The sequence below is a fragment of the Palaemon carinicauda genome, chromosome 3 (genome assembly GCF_036898095.1).
Source record: "Palaemon carinicauda isolate YSFRI2023 chromosome 3, ASM3689809v2, whole genome shotgun sequence".
Taxonomy (NCBI): Eukaryota; Metazoa; Arthropoda; class Malacostraca; order Decapoda; family Palaemonidae; genus Palaemon; species Palaemon carinicauda.
This window is the reverse complement of record NC_090727.1, coordinates 13,872,876-13,891,507: the sequence shown is the minus strand read 5'-3', so window position 1 is coordinate 13,891,507 and position 18,632 is coordinate 13,872,876. Positions and strand designations below refer to the sequence as shown.

Genomic DNA, 18,632 nt, shown 5'->3' with positions numbered 1-18,632 from the left:
CCTTCAAACTTCGGGTCCCAGACTGCTGGGTTCTGAGTCTTCACCACAAAGGAGGGTACGAACCTGAAGGACACTTCCTTCCACCCTTTGGAGTGAGCAACGTCGTAAGACAGACCATGGATCTCACCCACTCTCTTAGCAGAAGCCAAGGCTAGCAAGAAGACGGTCTTGAGGGTGAGGTCTTTGTCCCCGATATCTTTGAGGGGTTCAAAGGGAGGACGACTTAGCATTTTCAGGACCTTGGCCAGGTCCCATCTGGGCACTCTCCTAGCTTGAGGAGGGCAGGACTGCTCAAAACTCCTAATCAGCATCGCTATGTGTCTCGAGGTCCCCAGGTCGATGCCTTTCAGGAGGAAGACTTGGCCTAAGGCTGCCCGTACTCCTTTAATGGCTGGGATTGACATCCCTACTTCATCCCTAAGGTACACGAGAAACTCAGCTATGTCCGGGACCGAAGCTTTAAGAGGTCTTATGTGTTTCTCCGAGCACCACTTCGTAAAGGCGGCCCACTTCGCCTGGTATACCACGGTAGAGGATTTTCTTAGGTATAGGGACATCCTCTTAGCTGTGGAGAAGTACCCCTCCTTCTTCAAGAGCCGCTCGATAGTCTCCAGGCGTGAAGGCGAAGAGAGAGAGGGTTGTCGTGGAACTTGAGGAAGTGAGGTTGACGCAGCAGATCTGACCTGGTGGGCAGATGCCAAGGCGGTTGGCTTGCCAGGTCTTTTAGATCCGCGAACCACTCCCTCTCCGGCCACCAGGGCGCTACCAAAGTCATCCTTAGGTTTTGGGAGGCTCTTACTCTGTTGAGTACCTGCCTTATCAGCGTGAAGGGGGGGAAAGCGTACACGTCCAAGTTGTCCCACTTGTGCTGGAAGGCGTCTTCTAGGGCTGCTCTTTGGTCTGGTACCGGGGAGCAATAGACCGGTAGCTTGGCGTTGAGCTTTGTTGCAAAGAGGTCCATCACCGGGGAGCCCCAGCGTTGAATGATGAATCTGGCTACTTCCGGGTGTAGGGACCACTCTGTCCCCACTATCTGACCCATTCTGCTGAGGCCGTCGGCTAGCACGTTTTTCTTCCCGGGGATGAACCTTGCTAGCAGTACCACCTGCTGCTCGTCCGCCCAATGCAGGATGCTTATGGTGAGGTCGCACAGTTCCTTCGATCTCATGCCCCCTTGCTTCTTTATGTAGGCTACCACCGTGGCGTTGTCGCACATTAAGGCCACGGTGTTTCCCCTCAACCGACTTGCAAAGTGCAGACATGCCTTCTGGACTGCTTTTAGCTCTAGGACGTTGATGTGGAGATGTCTTTCGTTCTCCGACCAGGTACCGCTTGCTGTCTCCTCCCGAAGGTGGGCTCCCCACCCTAGGTTGGAGGCGTCTGTGAACAGGAGGTACTCGGGGGGACAGGACCCGAGGGGCATCCCCTTGAGGGAGTTCGACTGGCAGTGCCACCATTCTAGGGCTGTCCTCGTGTCTGGAAGGACAGGAATCAACGCCTTCTGAGCGCCTGTCTGGGACCAGAGGCCCTTGAGGTTCCATTGCACGGGTCTGAGCCGCATCTTCCCTTGGGGAACCAGTTTCTCTAATGAGACCAGGTGACCTATCAGTCTCTGCCAGTCTTTCGCCCTCCTGGAATGTTCTGACAGGAACGGCTGAATGATGTGATTGAGGTTCCGTATCCTGTCTTCCGAGGGGAAGACCTTCCCCTGCACGGTGTCCAACGTCATACCCAAGTATCCCATTCTGTTGGATGGCGTTAAGTTCGATTTTTCCAGATTGATAATGATTCCCAGATTCCTGCAGAACTGGAGGAGGTTCCTCCCTTGCTCCTCCAAGAGGGCCTTTGAGTTGGAAAGGAGCAACCAGTCATCTAGGTATCTGATGAGACGGATACCTCGTTCGTGAGCCCACACTGAGACCGTCGCGAAGACCCTCGTGAACACTTGAGGGGCCGTCGACAGGCCGAAGCAAAGGGTCTTGAACTGCAGGATCTGGGAACCCCATTTTACCCGGAGGAACTTCCGACTCGACGGGTGGACAGGGATCTGGAAGTATGCGTCCTTGAGGTCGACCGTCATCATGTAATCTTTCTCCCTCAAGGACATCAGGACGGATTTCGGGGTGTCCATCTTGAAGTCCGTCTTCTTGACGAACTTGTTGAGGGCCGACAGGTCTATCACGGGTCTCCACCCCCCCCCCCCCCCCCCCGTTGCTTTCTCTACCAGGAACAGGCGGCTGTAGAAGCCCGGGCCTGGGAGAAGGACTTCTTCCATGGCCCCCTTCTCTAACATGGAGGAAACCTCTCCTTGAAGGGTGGCCCTTTTCATCGGGTCCCTGGGGGCCAACCATTCTGTCTGGCTGGCTGGAATGAGAGGGGGTGGGTCCGCTATGAAGGGGAGCCTGTAGCCTTCTTTCAGGACGGACACCATCCAAGGATCCGCCCCTTGTGTTTTCCATGCTTGCCAATGAGGTCCGAGGCATCCCCCAACCCGAGGCTTGGGCGGGAGTAGGGGGCCTCTCCCTCTACCTTCTCCTAGAGGGGCGGCCTGATCTGCCTCTCTTCGAGGCGGAGTAACCCGACCTGAAGGAGCTGGCAGAAGCTGGTGCTCCCCTGCGGGAGGGCTGCGGAGTTGTTGTCCAGGAGGAGGAAGGGGCGTCCCTCCTCGAAGAGCTGGGGGCGGACTGAGGAGTCACGGCGCTATCCGAGGCTGATCTCCTGTATGGCGGCCTTCTGGAAGACGCTTGTCTGGGGACGTTGGCCTCTCTCCTCTTGGACACCTTCTCCATTAGAACTTCCAGTTCCTTTAAAGGGAACAGAGACTCACCCCCTAAGGGTAGGCTACGCACAGCTCGGGCCTCCCTGTCCGGGATCTTCTTCGACAACTTAGAGAGAACTGTGTCACGTTTCCTAAGTACCCAGTTGGCCGTTAAGGCGAGCGCTTGGTACGCCAAAAACTTGAGAGTTTTCCCCCCGGAGGTGAGAAGGTCCGTCAGGAGACTCTGCTGCTCTGGATCTTCGGGGTCGATGGAGGCTTGCACGTTCACCAACGTGGAGGCCCACCAGTCCAGCCATGAGGAGACGTTCACCAGGTCCCTTGACATCTCCTCCATCATGGCGGCTTCCGTAGGCGAGAAGGAAACCGGGGCTGAAGAGGCCTTTTCGTCCGAGCCGCCTTGACCCAGGATGTCTAAGGCCGGGTCCACTTTACAGGGGCCTGGGCGCCGCCCTTCAGGAATATACACCTTCCCTTGCGTCTTGAGGCCCTGGAGCAGTTTTGAGGCACTCTGGGACTTGGGGGCCTCCGCATTGCTGGCCACCAAGTTATCTATGTACTCTTGTCCCAGTACTAGGTCTGGGGCAAGAGGAAGGGCCAGGGAGGACTTCGGAAGGGCGTCGTGGTGCGTGAATCTCAGGAGGCTTGACCTCCAGGAATTCACCTTAGGAGTCGAGGGTTCTGCGATCCCATGGAGCCTCCTGATGAGACCCACCACCCTTCTGTACGCGGAGTCCTCCGACGGGGGAGCCTCGCCTCCGTCAGCCGAGGCCTCGGCCTGGCGTGGGGGTGCCGGGTTGCTTGGACGGTAGACCGGGCGTCCTCCTCTTGGGTCCAGGGAGGTCGACCCGTACCCGTAGGGAGCTCCGTAGGAGGGTGGATCTCGCCGTAAGGCGGGTGCCACCGGCTCAGGGAGGGCCCTCGGTTGCCCCAAGGCTCTGGAAGCCGAGGACACGGTCCCGGTGGGCTGACCCGACAACGGGAACCGATCCTTCTTGCTCGATGACCGCACCAGCTGGGCTGGTTCGGTCAGGCTGCCTTCAAAGAAGCGCGTTTCCCCCCGCTGGGTGGGGTGAACCGGAGGCCTCGAGGACTTATGCTTTTGAGCGAGGTCTTTCCTGCGTGGCAGGTCGAGCGGTTCTAGGCTGTGTGTAGGGAGCGGCAGCCTAGACGCTCGTTCACTGGACCGAGAGTCTGGAGAGTGGAGCCTCTTGGACTCTCCTGAAGGGACGTAGACCCAAGCGCCGCCGGGAGAGGCATCTCTCCTATACTTACGGGAGTGAGAGTGGGGGCGCTTCCTGCTGTGTCGCGACCTTGACCTGAAGCGGGACCGATCGCTTTCGGACCGCTCTCTCTTCCCGCGCCGCTTCTCCCTGACTTCTCCCCCGGAGGATGAATCTATCTCTGACGAGTCCGAGGGCGCCACGTTCCTCGTGTAACGGCTGCCCGCGTGATGCGTGGGGGAAGCTCTTTGCCGTCGGACGTCCGAGATTGGATGTTGGAGGAAGTCTTCGGGGACCGCTGTGGAGATCGTCGGCACTGAGTCTACTCTATCCATGCCAGGGGGCCAGGGGTCCAGGGTCACGTCCATTCTTAGCGGTGACCTCCCCGGTGTTTTCGGCAACTTCCACCCGAAAGCATCGCTACTCGGGCGGCGAACTCTAGCGTGGCTGTCCTCTGGCGGGGGAGAGCCCGACGCACCGGCCCACGAGGGCGGTGGAGACTCTGAAATAACGACACTGTCCCATACGGGGTCTTCTGAGGACGCGTGGTCCCCTGCCACGAGGCCTGATTCACCCGAAGCACTACCGGACCCTCCGTTATCTCTAGAGGGGCCTGCCCTTGGTTCTTCCCTCACACTGGGTTCACCGGGAAGGACGCTATGACTAATCACAACACTGGGGGCTTGCTGCTCTCTCCTCTGCGAAGGAGACGGAGAAGCCGAGGCTTCGTCGGACCGATCACTGACCGACGGTAAAGAAGAAACGCCACTAACTTTTCTGGGGGAACGCTTAGAAGACTTCTTCTTTTTGGTACTGTACCGTACCCACTGTATATCATCCCAGCTTACGCACTCCGGACACGTGTCCGCGGTGGAGCAAACTTTCCCCCTGCACGTGGAACAAAGGGAGTGAGGGTCTACTTCTGGTTTAGAGAGGAAAGCCCCACACGACTTTCCGGCTCTAGGACCAGGGCAACGACGCACATTTTCCATCGTTCGCACACGAAGGGCCAACACTAACGAGTTATAAGTACACTGGGATATACGCAGGGGGAACGCACTGAAACACTTGCGAATAACGCACTACGCTAGAAAAACACAAGTCCCCACACTGGAAACACGTGGAATCACAAACGCGCCAAAGGATCGAGAGCGAGAGAGTGAGATATTTCACATCTCACGACCAAGAACTTAATGGCGATGCTGACCCAGAGAGGCAGTGACCTGCCCTAATCCTGCCCTCAGGGAGCATTCTCTGGTGGCGGGGGTAAACCTATATAGAGCGGGGTAAGGGGGGTAACGGCGGGAAAACCTTGGTTGAGATTGAGAGGTCACCAAGTGACTCCACAGAAAAGTAGTTCTCGGTGAGTATTTGTGTCGGAACAAATGACAAATTCGTAGATAATTTGTATTTTTCCTAACCATACAAACCTTAGCTATTTAATAGGGGTTATTACTTTCCGTGTAGCTGAAATGACGAGCCATTAGAGTTTTAACGAGGGTTTACTACCCTGCCACTAGTTAGCGGGGGGTAGGGAGGGTAGCTTGCTACCCCTCCCCCCACTCACACACACCTGTGCTTGAAGGTAGGACTTCAAGGGGGATATGGCTGGCGGGCAAGTTTGATTATATAGCTAAGGTTTGTATAGTGAGGAAAAATACAAATTATCTACGAATTTGTCATTTGTTCCGTAATTGACATACAAACCACGCTATTTAATAGGGGTGACTCACCCATTAGGAAGGGTGGAAAGTCCCAGCCGGTACTGGCTTTTGGCTTTGCCTGGGGACTCATTATTTGACACTCAACAATAAGAGTCCCTGCACCTCGCTGGAACCTTGCTACGCAAGGTCTGCAGCCTACGCAAGTGGTGTGTGAAGGTATAATAAAGTGTGACTCGTCCTAGGAAGTTGACCTGTAGTCCTTTAGAAGGAAACTTTAGGCTAGGACTCTCCCAATACCACCTCGTCAGGGTATGGGCATGTGACAGTATTAGCTTAATACTAGGAACACAAGGAAACATGGTTTACCTGCAGTGGTTTGAGGTCAGCTGTGCAGAGAACCCAGGATGCTGCTTTCCCCAAGAGAGGGGAGGATGAAGAAAAGAATAAGGGCCAGACAAACCTTTTCATTCATGCAGACTAAGGCCGGGTAACAATGCCCTCAACCTTCTGCTACTTGTCCATTAAGGAGCCTGAGGTACTAAACCAGCTGTTGTCACGTCTTGCAGGTAGTGGGCTGTGAAGGTCGTCTGATGCTTCCACACCCCTGCTTGTAGAACCTGCGTCACTGAAAAGTTCTTCTTGAAGGCCAGGGACGTAGCTACGCCCCTGACATCATGTGCTCTAGGGCGACGTGACGGAGGAGGGTCTGGATTCAGGAACAGATGGATCACCCTACGAATCCGTACCGAAATGGTATTCTTGGTGACCCTCCTCTTATTCCTCCCAGTGCTAACAAACAATGCTTGCACTTGAGGACGGACTGCGGCCGTTCTTTTTAGATATAGCCTTAGACTCCTTACTGGGCACAGTAGGAGATGGTCTGGGTCATCTGTTACAGAACGAAGACTCGAAATCTGGAAGGAGTCGAACCGAGGATCCGGCACCCCCGGATTCTGAGTCTTAGCAATAAACTCAGGGACGAATTTAAACATTACCTTCCCCCATCCCCTTGAATGGGCGATGTCATATGAGAGACCATGAAGTTCAATGACTCGCTTGGCCGAAGCCAAAGCTAGTAGGATCACTGTCTTCCAAGTTAGGTGGCGATCTGAAGCCTGGCGTAATGGTTCATAGGGAGGTCTCTTAAGAGACCTGAGAACTCGAACCACGTTCCATGGAGGTGGTCTCACTTCCGACTGAGGGTAGGTAAGTTCATAACTTCGTATGAGTAGGGAAAGTTCCAGTGAGGAAGAAATGTCCATTCCTTTGAGCCTGAAGGCTAGACTTAAGGCTGAGCGATAGCCTTTCACCGCCGAGACTGAAAGGCGCATTTCTTCCCGCAAATACACGAGGAACTCCGCTATTGTTGGAATAGTGGCAGGCATCAAGTGGAGAGATACCCCTTCCACGACACCAACCACAGAAGACTTTCCACTTTGCCTGGTAGCCAGCTGCGGATGATTTTTGCAGATCTCCAGACATCTTAATCGCAACTTGTTGTGAAAATCCTCTCTCAGCGAGGAGATGCTAGATAGTTTCCAGGTGTGAAGTCGTAGAGAAGCTACGGCTTTGTGGAAGATGTTGGCAAGTGGTTGTCTGAGTAGATCGTGTCATGGAGGGAGTTCTCTCAGAAGTTCCGTTAGGAGTTGCAGAAGGTCAGGAAACCATTCCGCGTGATGCCATAGCGGAGCTATGAGGGTCATTGAAAGATTGACCGATATTCTGGTCTTGTTGAGCACCCTCCTCATCAGACAGAACGGGGGGAAAGGCGTACACGTCGATGTTGTCTCACCGTTGTTGGAAGGCATCTTGCCAGAGTGCCTTGGGATCCGGGACTGGGGGCGCGGAGAGTGCTGGCGCATTGGTGAATGCTGGCGCGCATGGCACGCAGTAGGTTGAGGGCGCGCAGGTGAGCGCTGGCGCCCTTTTCAGGAACCTCGGCAGGAGGAGCGTGCTGGCGCGCTATATCAGCAACAGTAGGAGAGCGCCTGTGCGCTAACTCCGAAACCTCAGAGAGGTCAGCTGAACGTTGGCGCGCATGCTTGGCATGGCGCCTAAGGGACGTATGCGCTAATTTGCGCGTACGCCCTTGTTGCCCCGAAGGGACCAGTGCCTGTATTATTAAAACAGGTTTAGTTGGCGCCCACAGCGCATCAGCAGTCAGGAACGGCGACGGCAGGTCAGCAGGTCTGACGGATGAAAGGTCGGCGTGTCCTTTGTAAGGACGACCTTCCACCAAAGGGGATCGCGAACGATCCGCAGAGAGGTCCAGGGTTGTAGCAGGAACAGTCGGAGATCGATGACGAGGCTCCTCTGCGGCGGACTGCAACGATGACGACGAACCAAAGAGGCGCTTCCTCACACCCTTATAAGGTGAAGGAAGGCCTCTTCGGCGAAGAGGCCTTACGATATATGCGCCCTCTGTGGGCCGTTGGGTCAGCAAGCTGACCATCAGCAGTCCTCCGAAGAGGAGTCTCTATGAGTGAACTCCCCCGAGGGAGAGAATCACCGGCAGGAGAGACTGTTGGACTTAGTTCCTCTCTCGAAGGTTGAGCAGGGAGAAACTAAGCCTTCAGCTACTGCGGTTTGAGCAGTTACAGAGGTATTAGGAGATACCGCATCAGATACCTCTGCCACCACAACGTCGACGATAGACAGAGGATCAATCTCTGCCAACGTCGGTGATTGCTTGACAGCGGCACCCAACCGGACGATGTCAAACAAGGCTTCCTTGGAAGGCGAACCTTCGAGCCCCAAGGAAGACCAAAGCTAGAATAAATCAGTTACATTAACATTTAAATCCTCCCCCTGGGGGAAGAGGTGGAGCTGCCTCGCTAGGGGAGGCAACGCCATCTCTCGAACCCCGAGATCGGGAAACAGAACCATGGTCTACGCTACCACTCGATGGTTTCTCGGAAGAAACTGATCGAGTGGGAGCTTCGGAGGTGGTTTGGGCAACGGGAGAAGAGTCCTTGGGTTTTTCTCCTTTTAAAGAAATCTTCGAAGGAGAAATATCCCGCCTGGACTTCTTCCGTCGCTGAGAAAACCTCTCCCACTGGGAGGTAGACCACTCCCAACACTCACCACACTTATTACTACTATCACACCGTTGGCCCCTACAGTAAGAACAAAGGGTGTGAGGGTCCGTCTCCACCGCCGACATAAATGTACCACAAGGGCGGTCAGGTAATCCAAGACATTTGCAAAGGCCAACTTCACAAACAAACCTGTAGGAGAGAAAGAAAAAAGACATTAATGGCTGTCAGAGAGGCGAGGGTGAGAGCGGACACGTCCGACTACCACCCGAGCCGAGAGCAAAGTGAGCTCAAGCACAGGTGTGTGTGTGTGTGTGTGTGGGGGGGGGGTAGCAAGCTACCCTCCCTACCCCCCCACCCCCCCCCGCTAACTAGCGGTGGGATAGTAAACCCTCGTTAAAATTCTAATGGCTTGTCATTTCAGCTACCCCGAAAGTAATAACCCCAATTAAATAGTGTGGTTTGTATGTCAGTTACGGAACAAATAAATTTTTTAACATAATTACCCGCTAGTTATATAAAAATAGCTTCAGTCTCTGACGTCCGGCAGAAATTCAAAAACTCGCGGCAATCGCAGATAGAGTTGCCAGGTGTACACTAGCGCCCTCACGGGAGATAGGCCGAACCATTCCATACTTCACCAGATCTTCCATGCCCATAGGTCTCTAGAGGGGAGGAGGGTGGGAATAAAAGTTATATAACCAGCGGGTAAGTATGTTCAAAAATGTTATTTTTATTATAAAATAAATTTTTAAATATACTTACCTGGTAGTTACATTTATATAGCTTAGATCCAGCGTTTCGACGCGGCACGAAAGAAATTCAAAATTCGTGGCGATCGCTGCCATGACAGTAGGTGGTCATACATGAGCGCCATCACTCGTAGGTTATTAGAACCATTCCCAACATCTTCAGAAATTCGATGCCTCTGTTTTCAGAGGGGAGGAGGGAGGGCCCTTTTATATATAAGTAACTACCAGGTAAGTATATTTAAAAATTTATTTTATAATAAAAATACCATTTTTAAATATGTAACTTCCCTGGTAGTTACATATATATAGCTGATTCACACAGTTGGAGGTGGGTTGAAAACCTCATCCCCTTGGGAATTCGTATAATTATCAATAACTACAATAGTAGTACTAACAATTTGGTTCTAACCTGATAAGAAAGCTGGCTTCACAATGATACTGCCTCATTTCGCCTGTATTCCTTAAGAGACTCAGCGATCCACTCAGTGGGCTGTAAAAGTCTCTTGGGGCTGCCACAAGGTCCACGACCCTTAGAGTGGCTAGACCACCACCCTTGCAAACCTAGCATAGCCAAGGATACTGATTTTGACCACCTACTCCATACTAAAACTAATTTGATTTGCATCCCAGATTGACGGAAGGCTGCGACAAGAATCACAGACAGACTGTGAACGCATTAAAACTAACTTGACTTGCATCAGAAACTGACGGAAGGCTGCGACAACCCTCGCAAACAATCTATGAACAAGTACAAGAAAAAATGGCAAGGGTATATATCAAGTTATAGGGAAGAGGCAGTAGACCCTTCTCCAACTAAGACGACGGAGGTAACGTACGGACCCAGGGAATAGTAATCCTCATACTGGGTCTGGACATCTTTGAGATAGCAGTCTGTGAAGATTGATTTACTTTGTCAGAAAGTAGGCTCCAAAATTGACTTCATTGACCTATTGTGTTTGTAAGTCATAGAAATTGCTACAGCTCTAACCTCGTGTGGTTTTACCTTAAGGATAGGGAAAACTTCTTACTGACAATCTTGGAGTTTCCCTTACTAAATCCTTAATGGAAAAAAGCCAGGTTATTCTTTGATAAAAGCAAAGAGGGCTTTTTAACTGAGCATCAGAGGCTATCTGTCTCGTCTTTGAAAAGAAAGCCTAGCTGAAGGGAGAAAGGTGCATTGTCTCCATTAAAGCCCATCTTCTTGCTGATGGTTTTAAACTCTCCTACGTCTTTGACTGAAGCCAATGAAATTAGGAAAAAGTCTTCTTGGTAAGATATTTCCAAGATGACTTGTCCAACTGTACAAACCTACTTGAGGTTAAAAAGGCCAGGACTACATCTAGGATCCACGAGGAGGTTGGATTATCCTTCCTCTTGGTTGTCTCAAAAGATCTAATGACACCTGAGAGGTCCTTGTTACCTGACACGCCAAAGTTTCGGTTACGAAAGACAGAGATTAATATGCTGAGGTAACCCTTGATGCAAGGCATAGCTAGCTTCTCTTTTGTACGTAGATACAACAGAAAAACTCTGCTATATTGGCTATAGAGGTATTGGTAGAGGAAAATCTATTATTCCTGCACCGCACTCTAAAATATGTACCAATCAGATTAATCAACCCTAATAGTGGTCATGATCTGGGGGTATCTACCAGCCACTCCATCATCTCCGCAACCCAATGTCTCATAGACCAAAAAAGGAGCTATCATGGTAATGCGGACGATGGCCGAATCCCTGAATCTTTTCAGGACTCTGTCCAGGATCTTGAATGGAGGAAAAAAGTATACATTTAGACCTTCCTTGTTCAGAAGAAAAGTTTCCAGTGCGACTGTTTCCTGGTCTGGTACTGAAGAGCAAAATACCGGCAACCTCTATGTCATTTGTGAGGCGAAGAGGTCTATCGAGTGTTGACCCCACAATCATCCAAAGGTTGGTGCACACCTCGTGATGTAGGGTCCATTCTGCAATAAGAACTTGCCTTCTTCTGCTGAGAAGATCCCTCCTAATGTTATTCTCCCTTTCTATGAAGTGAGTAATCAGGGCTTGGTGAATGGCCACTAGCTCTTTGATATTTATGTGTCATTTCCTCTGAGACTCTATCCATAGTTCCTTGTCGCAAATCGTAGACAGACCAGACAAATGAAGCGCGCCGTGTGCGTGAACTAAACCGTGTGCTGATTGCTGCGAGGGATCGTCAACCGTAGCCGGGTGACCACCAAGGGAAAGTCCTTGCGACATTTCCGGAGCGCCTTGAACGCGAACTGAACCAAGTATCATCCCCAGAAAAATTAAATTCTGTGAGGGTGTTAGTTGAGATTTGGCCAGGTTACCATCAGACCTAACTGTTGCGTTCAGGGCATTAACCTTTGAAGAGCCTCCATTCACTTTACTCTGAGTGCTCAGTCGTCCAGGTACAAAGAAGAAACCTTACTCCCTTTATGTGTACAATGGACTGATGTCCAGAACAGGTTTTCATCCCTCCCAAGTGTTTCGGAACTAGGAAAAGTATGATGTAAAGATCCCTCCGAGGAGGCGTCCTCTACATTACTATGAATGAAGCTGACAACATAAGGCTCACTTGTTCTTAAAGAGCTGCTGCCTTGTCTCCTGAGTGGCCTGTTGTCAGCTCTAGGGGTATAGACGACAAGGGAGGCATAAAACGTCTCACTTTTTGATTCGGTTTGTTGACTTGAGAATCTGCGAGTTTGACCTCCAGTCGCAATCCTCTGAGGTCTCTTTTTAAGAACTCCTGCCATGAAGATGGCGGAAAGTTCAATGGGGACATCCCTCCAGGCCTTAACCAAACAGGCAAACAGATGCATCTGAGCCTTGTTCCTAGGGTAGGTGGCTTCTGCGAGAGTTCCGAGAGTCCAATCCATAAGGCGGAAGACTTTTATTGTCTAAAAGTTTACTTCAGCCGATGGTCCATTTCAAAATTGGACCACAAACTACGGCTTGCTCATGGTTGACCTGAGTGAGAAAAAGATAAAAGAAGGCCTTCCCTAGAACCGTCTGCGTCTGCCGTGAAGGAGAGACCAGACTGGTGTCTGCGTCTGCCATGAAGGAGAGACCAGACTGGTGTCTGCGACTGCCGTGAGGAAGAGACCAGACTGCCGCATGCATCCGTCCTAACGCTTGCCGCAAAGCGAGCTGATCACTGCGAGGGAGCATTTCGCAGAGAGGTATCGTCAACTGTCGATACTTGTATGTATCGATTTTGTGAGAGATCTCCCGAGAGACCAGACTGGCGTCTGCGTCTGCCGTAAAGGAGAGACCAGACTGGTGTCTGCGTCTGCCGTGAAGGAAAGACCATACTGGTGTCTACGACTGCCGTGAGGATGAGACCAGACTGCCGCATGTGTCCGTCCTCACGCTTGCCGCAACGCAAGCTGATCGCTGGGACGGAGCGATGCTGAGTATCGGAGAACTATGCTGTCTGATACTATCGGAAGACCGTTTTCTTGGTCTATTGCTGTGTTTAGATTCTTTTAGGTGTATCTTTTCTGCCTGAGAATCATAAGCGTCAACAGAGACGAAATAGACCGCTTTAATTCTAACAAATCAGATACGAAATGAGCGTCGTGTGCTTTAACTTAACTATGTAGTGATCGCTGAGAGGTATCGTCAACTGTCGATACTTCTAGCGCGCCTTGTGCGCGATCTGAATCATGTATCGATTGTTGTGAGAGAGACCCCCCCCCCGAGAGACCAGACCGTCATCTGTGTTTGTCGACAGGTAAGAGCCTGTCCAGGTGGTTAACAGGGGAAAGACCCTGTGACATTTCCCAATCTGGGGGCAGAAAAAGAAGCGTGTACTGACGTAAACTGACCACCTTCTTCATCCGACGGACTATGCGTCTTACGCAATTGTTTCAGTGGTAACATGTAGTCTTAGTCCGAAAGGAACACCTCCGGTGAACACAGTCACTGCATGAGGGTTTATTAGGAGACATACGTCTCTTGCGGGGTTTAGAACGTAGTTTTTGGCTCCAACCACGTCGCGATTTTTGCGTCCGATGAAGACATACATTTTAACCTCGCTTTTACTAATAAGATGGAGCGATCTGTACATTGTTAACATGATCGTTCGAGGGGACGTTCGTTCGCTAATCAAGGTCTGTCATATCCTTTTGCCTGTTGACTTTCCTTCTCCCAGGGGTTGGGGAGCATGGAAGAGGTCCCCGGCTGGGATTATGACGGACACGAACGGAAGCACCCTCCACTGCACTGACACTGAACACTAGCACTTTTAATTGTTTCACATAAGATCTTAATAGACCTACCCGTTATGAGAGATTATACTCTTTCGTCAAGGGCTAGAAAGAAAATACAATAGAATATGTGATTAATATTAGTATTTTCAAAATTGAAATATAAAATAACGATACCAGTAATTGTGAAAACAAAAAACCATTGTCAAGAGTATTACTTATCGTAGCTTGACTGCATTGCGTCATTATATGTGCCATTGAACACTAGCTCTTTAAACTATTTCACATTAGATCATAATAGATCTGCCCGTAGCGAGAGAATATTCTCTTTAGTCAAGGGCTAGAATGAAAATACTATAGGATATATGAATAATATTAGTATTCTCAAAAGCGAAATATTAAATAACAATACAAGTATTGTGAAACAAAAATGATCGTTTAATATCTGACATCTCCCTTAGTCGACTACGAGCGTAAAATGACTGTACGCTCGAGAAAACTCTAAATCGAAAATTGACTAAGCGAAATATACTAATAGGACAAATATATACTTGAAAATAATATATTTTCCTACATTATAAACATACTTATGCTTAGAAAGCTAATATTTTAAAAATTTCTTGCAAGAAAGAAAATAATTCATAAAATGCAATTCACACTAAGCGGATTACGTCACATGACTGTGACTTCATAACGAAGATGGACTGAATTCCTACAAGGTAATCACATTCCGCTCTGCTAAGAGTTACGTGAAAAAAAAGTAACATCACAATGTTTAATGTAGAAAATGTCTTCCTTCCATTATAACTTAAAGAGTTGTTCGTTAATAAAGTAGGGGGAAAAAATCTTTGATCCCTCAATGTACGAGCAAGGAACGAAAACAAATACATACATACATGCTCCCTGTTAATTACAGTGCGGGAAGAAAGAGCAGCTCGAAAGCTGGTCTAGCCCAACAACCAAAGTTTAACAACAGAACAGCCATTACTGGGTCTGGACATCTTTGTTTGAAATCAAGTTCATTTAAACTGTCCAAGTTGCACCCACAAAAAGAAAAAAAAAAAAAACTATCCTATACAATATCTTCGATAGTTGAAAGGCAGCGAAAGCTATTAACAATAATCAGACAAAAGGTACTTCACCAAATTGTAGAATAAAGTAATATATCCACGAAAAGAATTCCCGAGGTGTTGACTCGATCAACGACAGAGAATTTCTGAAGATGTTGGGAATGGTTCTAATAACCTACGAGTGATGGCGCTCATGTATGACCACCTACTGTCATGGCGACGATTGCCACGAATTTTGAATTTCTGTCGTGTCGCGTTGAAACGCGGGATTTAAGCTATATAAATGTAACTACCAGGGAAGTTACATATTTAAAAACAGATTAATGACTGACAAGCGAGGGTGAGAGCGGACACGTCCGTCTGCCACCCGAGCCAAAAGCAAAGTGAAGTATTCACAGGTGTGTGTGTGTGGGGGGGGGGAGGGTAGCAAGCTACCCCTCCCTACCCCCCGCTAAGTAGCGTTGGGGTAGTAAACCCTCGTTAAAATTCTAATGGCTCGTCATTTCAGGTACGCCGAAGTAATTACCCATATTAAATAGCGTGGTTTGTATTTCAGTTACGGAACAAATGATTTTTCTTGTCCTGATTTTTATAGCAAGACCAGTATCAACATGGCAAAATATTCAGTTATACAAATATACAGCAATACACAAATTCGAAACAAGTATATCATCATGACCACTTTGATTCTATCAACACCGAACACCAAATGATCCACTACTCACCTTTGATCATTGGACCAGCCCAAGGCACTTCTCATATCAAGTCTTTTCATGACCAGCTAAGATAGTATCGAGCAACACAGATATCGTCACGTCCTTGTCGCCGGAGGAGCTCGGTTTGACTCGGAACACGACACTGCGCAGCCTCAGAACTTTGTCTTCCCTGTCTTCCGCATCCTTCACGTCGTCTTCTTTCTCCAGCACCCAGACTTTCCAGACACGAACGGAGGAGTCCTTCGAACCGCTGGCAAGCAATAATCCGCCATTATCTGAAAAGGTAATAATATTTATGCTCAAAATGCATTCTCAAAACAAGTCAAAAGAGCTACCTGAATATTTCCAACATTTGATTCAAGTCTAGGGACCAACCTTCCCCTTTTTCATACGTTGACCTTGCATAATCTACTGTCTATATATAATAACAATCATAACTAGAATTGTGATCTTGATGTGGTTCACCTTCAAAATTCAAAGGGTTCATCCAAAGCCTAATAATACCTATCAGTGGTTCAAAGTTGGTGGAAATCAAGCAAGACATTTGAACATAATCTTGCTAACAGACAACAAACAAACGTATAAATAAATAAATTAATAAATGCTGGTCATTTTATAAACTCATTGGCAGAGGTAATGAATTCATAATCTAACATGATTTTTCATTCCCATGAATATTTAGTCTTTGCATTAAATATTCTCTTTACTCAATTCAAAAGGAGTGGTAGCCACTTGACACAGTCTGAAGAATTTTCTGCCTCAATTCCCATCTGGTTTAGATCACATTTCCTTCACTTCATTATTATGTTTGGCAATTCCTACTGGTCTCTCGTCACACTACGTCTGACTCATTTTTTGATCTTCCTTCATTGCAGCTCCAAACCATCCCCATTTCTTTTCCTTCCTCTGGATATCTCACCCCTCTGTAACATACAATAGAAAAGGTAAACAATAAAGGTCCTAAATCAGGTAAATAAGATCTCGGAAACTAACCTTCTCGCACAATGTCCAGCAAAGTCACCCAATCTTCGTGACCGTTAAGAACCGCTTCTGGAAATTAGTCGCCTAAACTCTCGCATGTGAATACGTGTATTCGGCTGTCGTGATCGCCGCACAGAAGCAGCGGATGCTTGGCCTCTTCAATCTTCACTGGGAGGAGGCTCGTGATAAACGTGCGTCTCGGGAGGCGGAATGTCTTCCTGCATTCTCTTTCACCTGAAGAAGTGCATTGAATTAACAAAAGACAAAATACATACTATCAACTAAAACATTAAAAACAAGTAAAATAAGCACTCAGAGAGCATAGACCTCGATTCCCTCTATCATACCATCTCGATCTTCACTAGATCTCTATTTACACGTTCCCATTCTGGATCTGCAGGTCCGGAATAATATCAGAACCATAATGTAGCGATTGCTAGACCTTACGATGGCTTAATGCCTAAAAGTTTCTACCAAGTCTACTGTGATTTACTCGAGTAATAAGCAAGAATTTCCAATTTGGTCCAATCTCGCAATAGTTAAGAATCCTTTAGAAAAAAACTCTTGGATCTGAATGGTGAATACGATCACAGGGTAAATCTAATACCTTCTAAGTTATCCCATTTCTAACATGTCTTGAAATTTCCATCAAATTCCTCCATAGCTTTTTTAAGTAAGCCTGCTTACATCAGATTTAAGGAGTAAAATACAGTGAAAAAAATACATCCAATGACATTACAAAATTTTCACTCACCTGCCCCATAAGGATTTGTTTACAAACAGCTATAATGGAAAAGCCCAAAGTGGAATGGATAAAAAGTGAAAGGAAAAGGACAACATAGCTGAGAACGGCATTAATGACCTTAGATGTCAGGATGCCAGAAAACTCTCATGCAATCAATCAATCAATCCATCATAGCTGAGAACTGTATGGATGAAGTGAAAGGCTTCTTATAAACCCTATAGTGTCCGGCCACAGCAAAACTTGTACTCTATGCAATACTCCCTTTGGCGATGCGAGAAATTCTGACACATTGGACCGATATTTCATTTATTGAATACAGTCGCTGTTAGCTTCTTAGATGCAGCAGGGGTCTGGTCTTTTGATATGATATATATCACAGGTCCTTGTTTTAAACACGTACATAATTGTAAAACATACAGTATACCTGTAATGAAATTTTCATGGAATTAGGAGCCTTGATTGTATAACTATAATTTCACAACAGTACCTGTTACAGGGCAAACGATCCAACAGGCGGCCATGACAGTAACGGCCGTCACGATGATAAGCTTCTCCTTCCCGTCTTCCTGGATGACCAATCCATCGGACATGACTACTGTACACCTTCGCTGTGTTCTGGAAATGAGAAAAAGAAAAATCAATTTAGTATTAATGAATTTCTATTGATATTGTCATCAGTCAGGTCTCCTTCTTTTGCCACTTTCACCAACACTCCTAACTCCCATTCATCAGGTTTTGCCTCTTCATGCCACATTCTACTCAAGTACCTCATGTGGATGAGGTCATGATGAGGGGCAGATGAAGAGGGTTTGGGCATGCTCTTTGCACTCCACAAGAGAGATTACTTCACCAAACGTTCAGCTGGGCTACACGAAGCACTAGAAGAGTTGGAAGACCCAGGTCTACATGGCTGAGGACTATGAAGCGTGAAGCAGATGATGATGAATGGAGAAGTACAGTAGTGAATTAAAAGCTCAAGATAGAGACAACTGGCGAAATCTAACTGAGGCCCTTTGATTAACAGGTGTAGGTGATGATGACAATTATTACGACTAAACTATTCAATCAAAACAAATCACACAAAACTCTACAATTGTCCCAAGAACGACACCGAAACATCCCATTGTGGAAGAACCCCCGACTGGGTCTGCTGATATTCATTCTCTTTCATCATTCAGTCCAGGCACAGACGACTACTTACACTCAAACGTGTGGTTATGGGTGAGTAGAGACAAGGAAGTGCTAATATACGAGTGATTATATACGTTAATAGGGATGTCTGAGCATCTAAATGGAAGAAATTATTGCTGTACTCGTCTATTACAATGACAAATTCGAAGATAATTTGTATTTTTCCTAACCATACAAACCTTAGCTATTTACATTGGGTTTACCTTTTAGCGCAGCTGAAATGGCGAGCCATTAGAATTTAACGAGGGTGTATTACCCCCGCGCTAGT

The 18,632-nt window shown here is 48.2% G+C and overlaps 1 protein-coding gene across 1 annotated transcript in view; it reads right to left on the bottom strand.

The window, feature by feature from the left end:
- LOC137638206 (elongator complex protein 2-like) overlaps window positions 1–18,058 on the bottom strand; it is a 235,971-nt gene extending 217,913 nt beyond the window's left edge. The window contains exons 1-3 of the mRNA XM_068370290.1: window positions 17,661–18,058; window positions 16,441–16,662; window positions 15,457–15,722 (exon numbers count right to left, since the gene is read on the bottom strand). Coding sequence (XP_068226391.1) covers window positions 15,457–15,506 — 50 coding nt within the window. The 5' untranslated portion in view covers window positions 15,507–15,722; window positions 16,441–16,662; window positions 17,661–18,058. The remainder of the gene's footprint in view (window positions 1–15,456; window positions 15,723–16,440; window positions 16,663–17,660) is intronic.
- Between the last annotated feature and the right edge of the window lie 574 nt (window positions 18,059–18,632).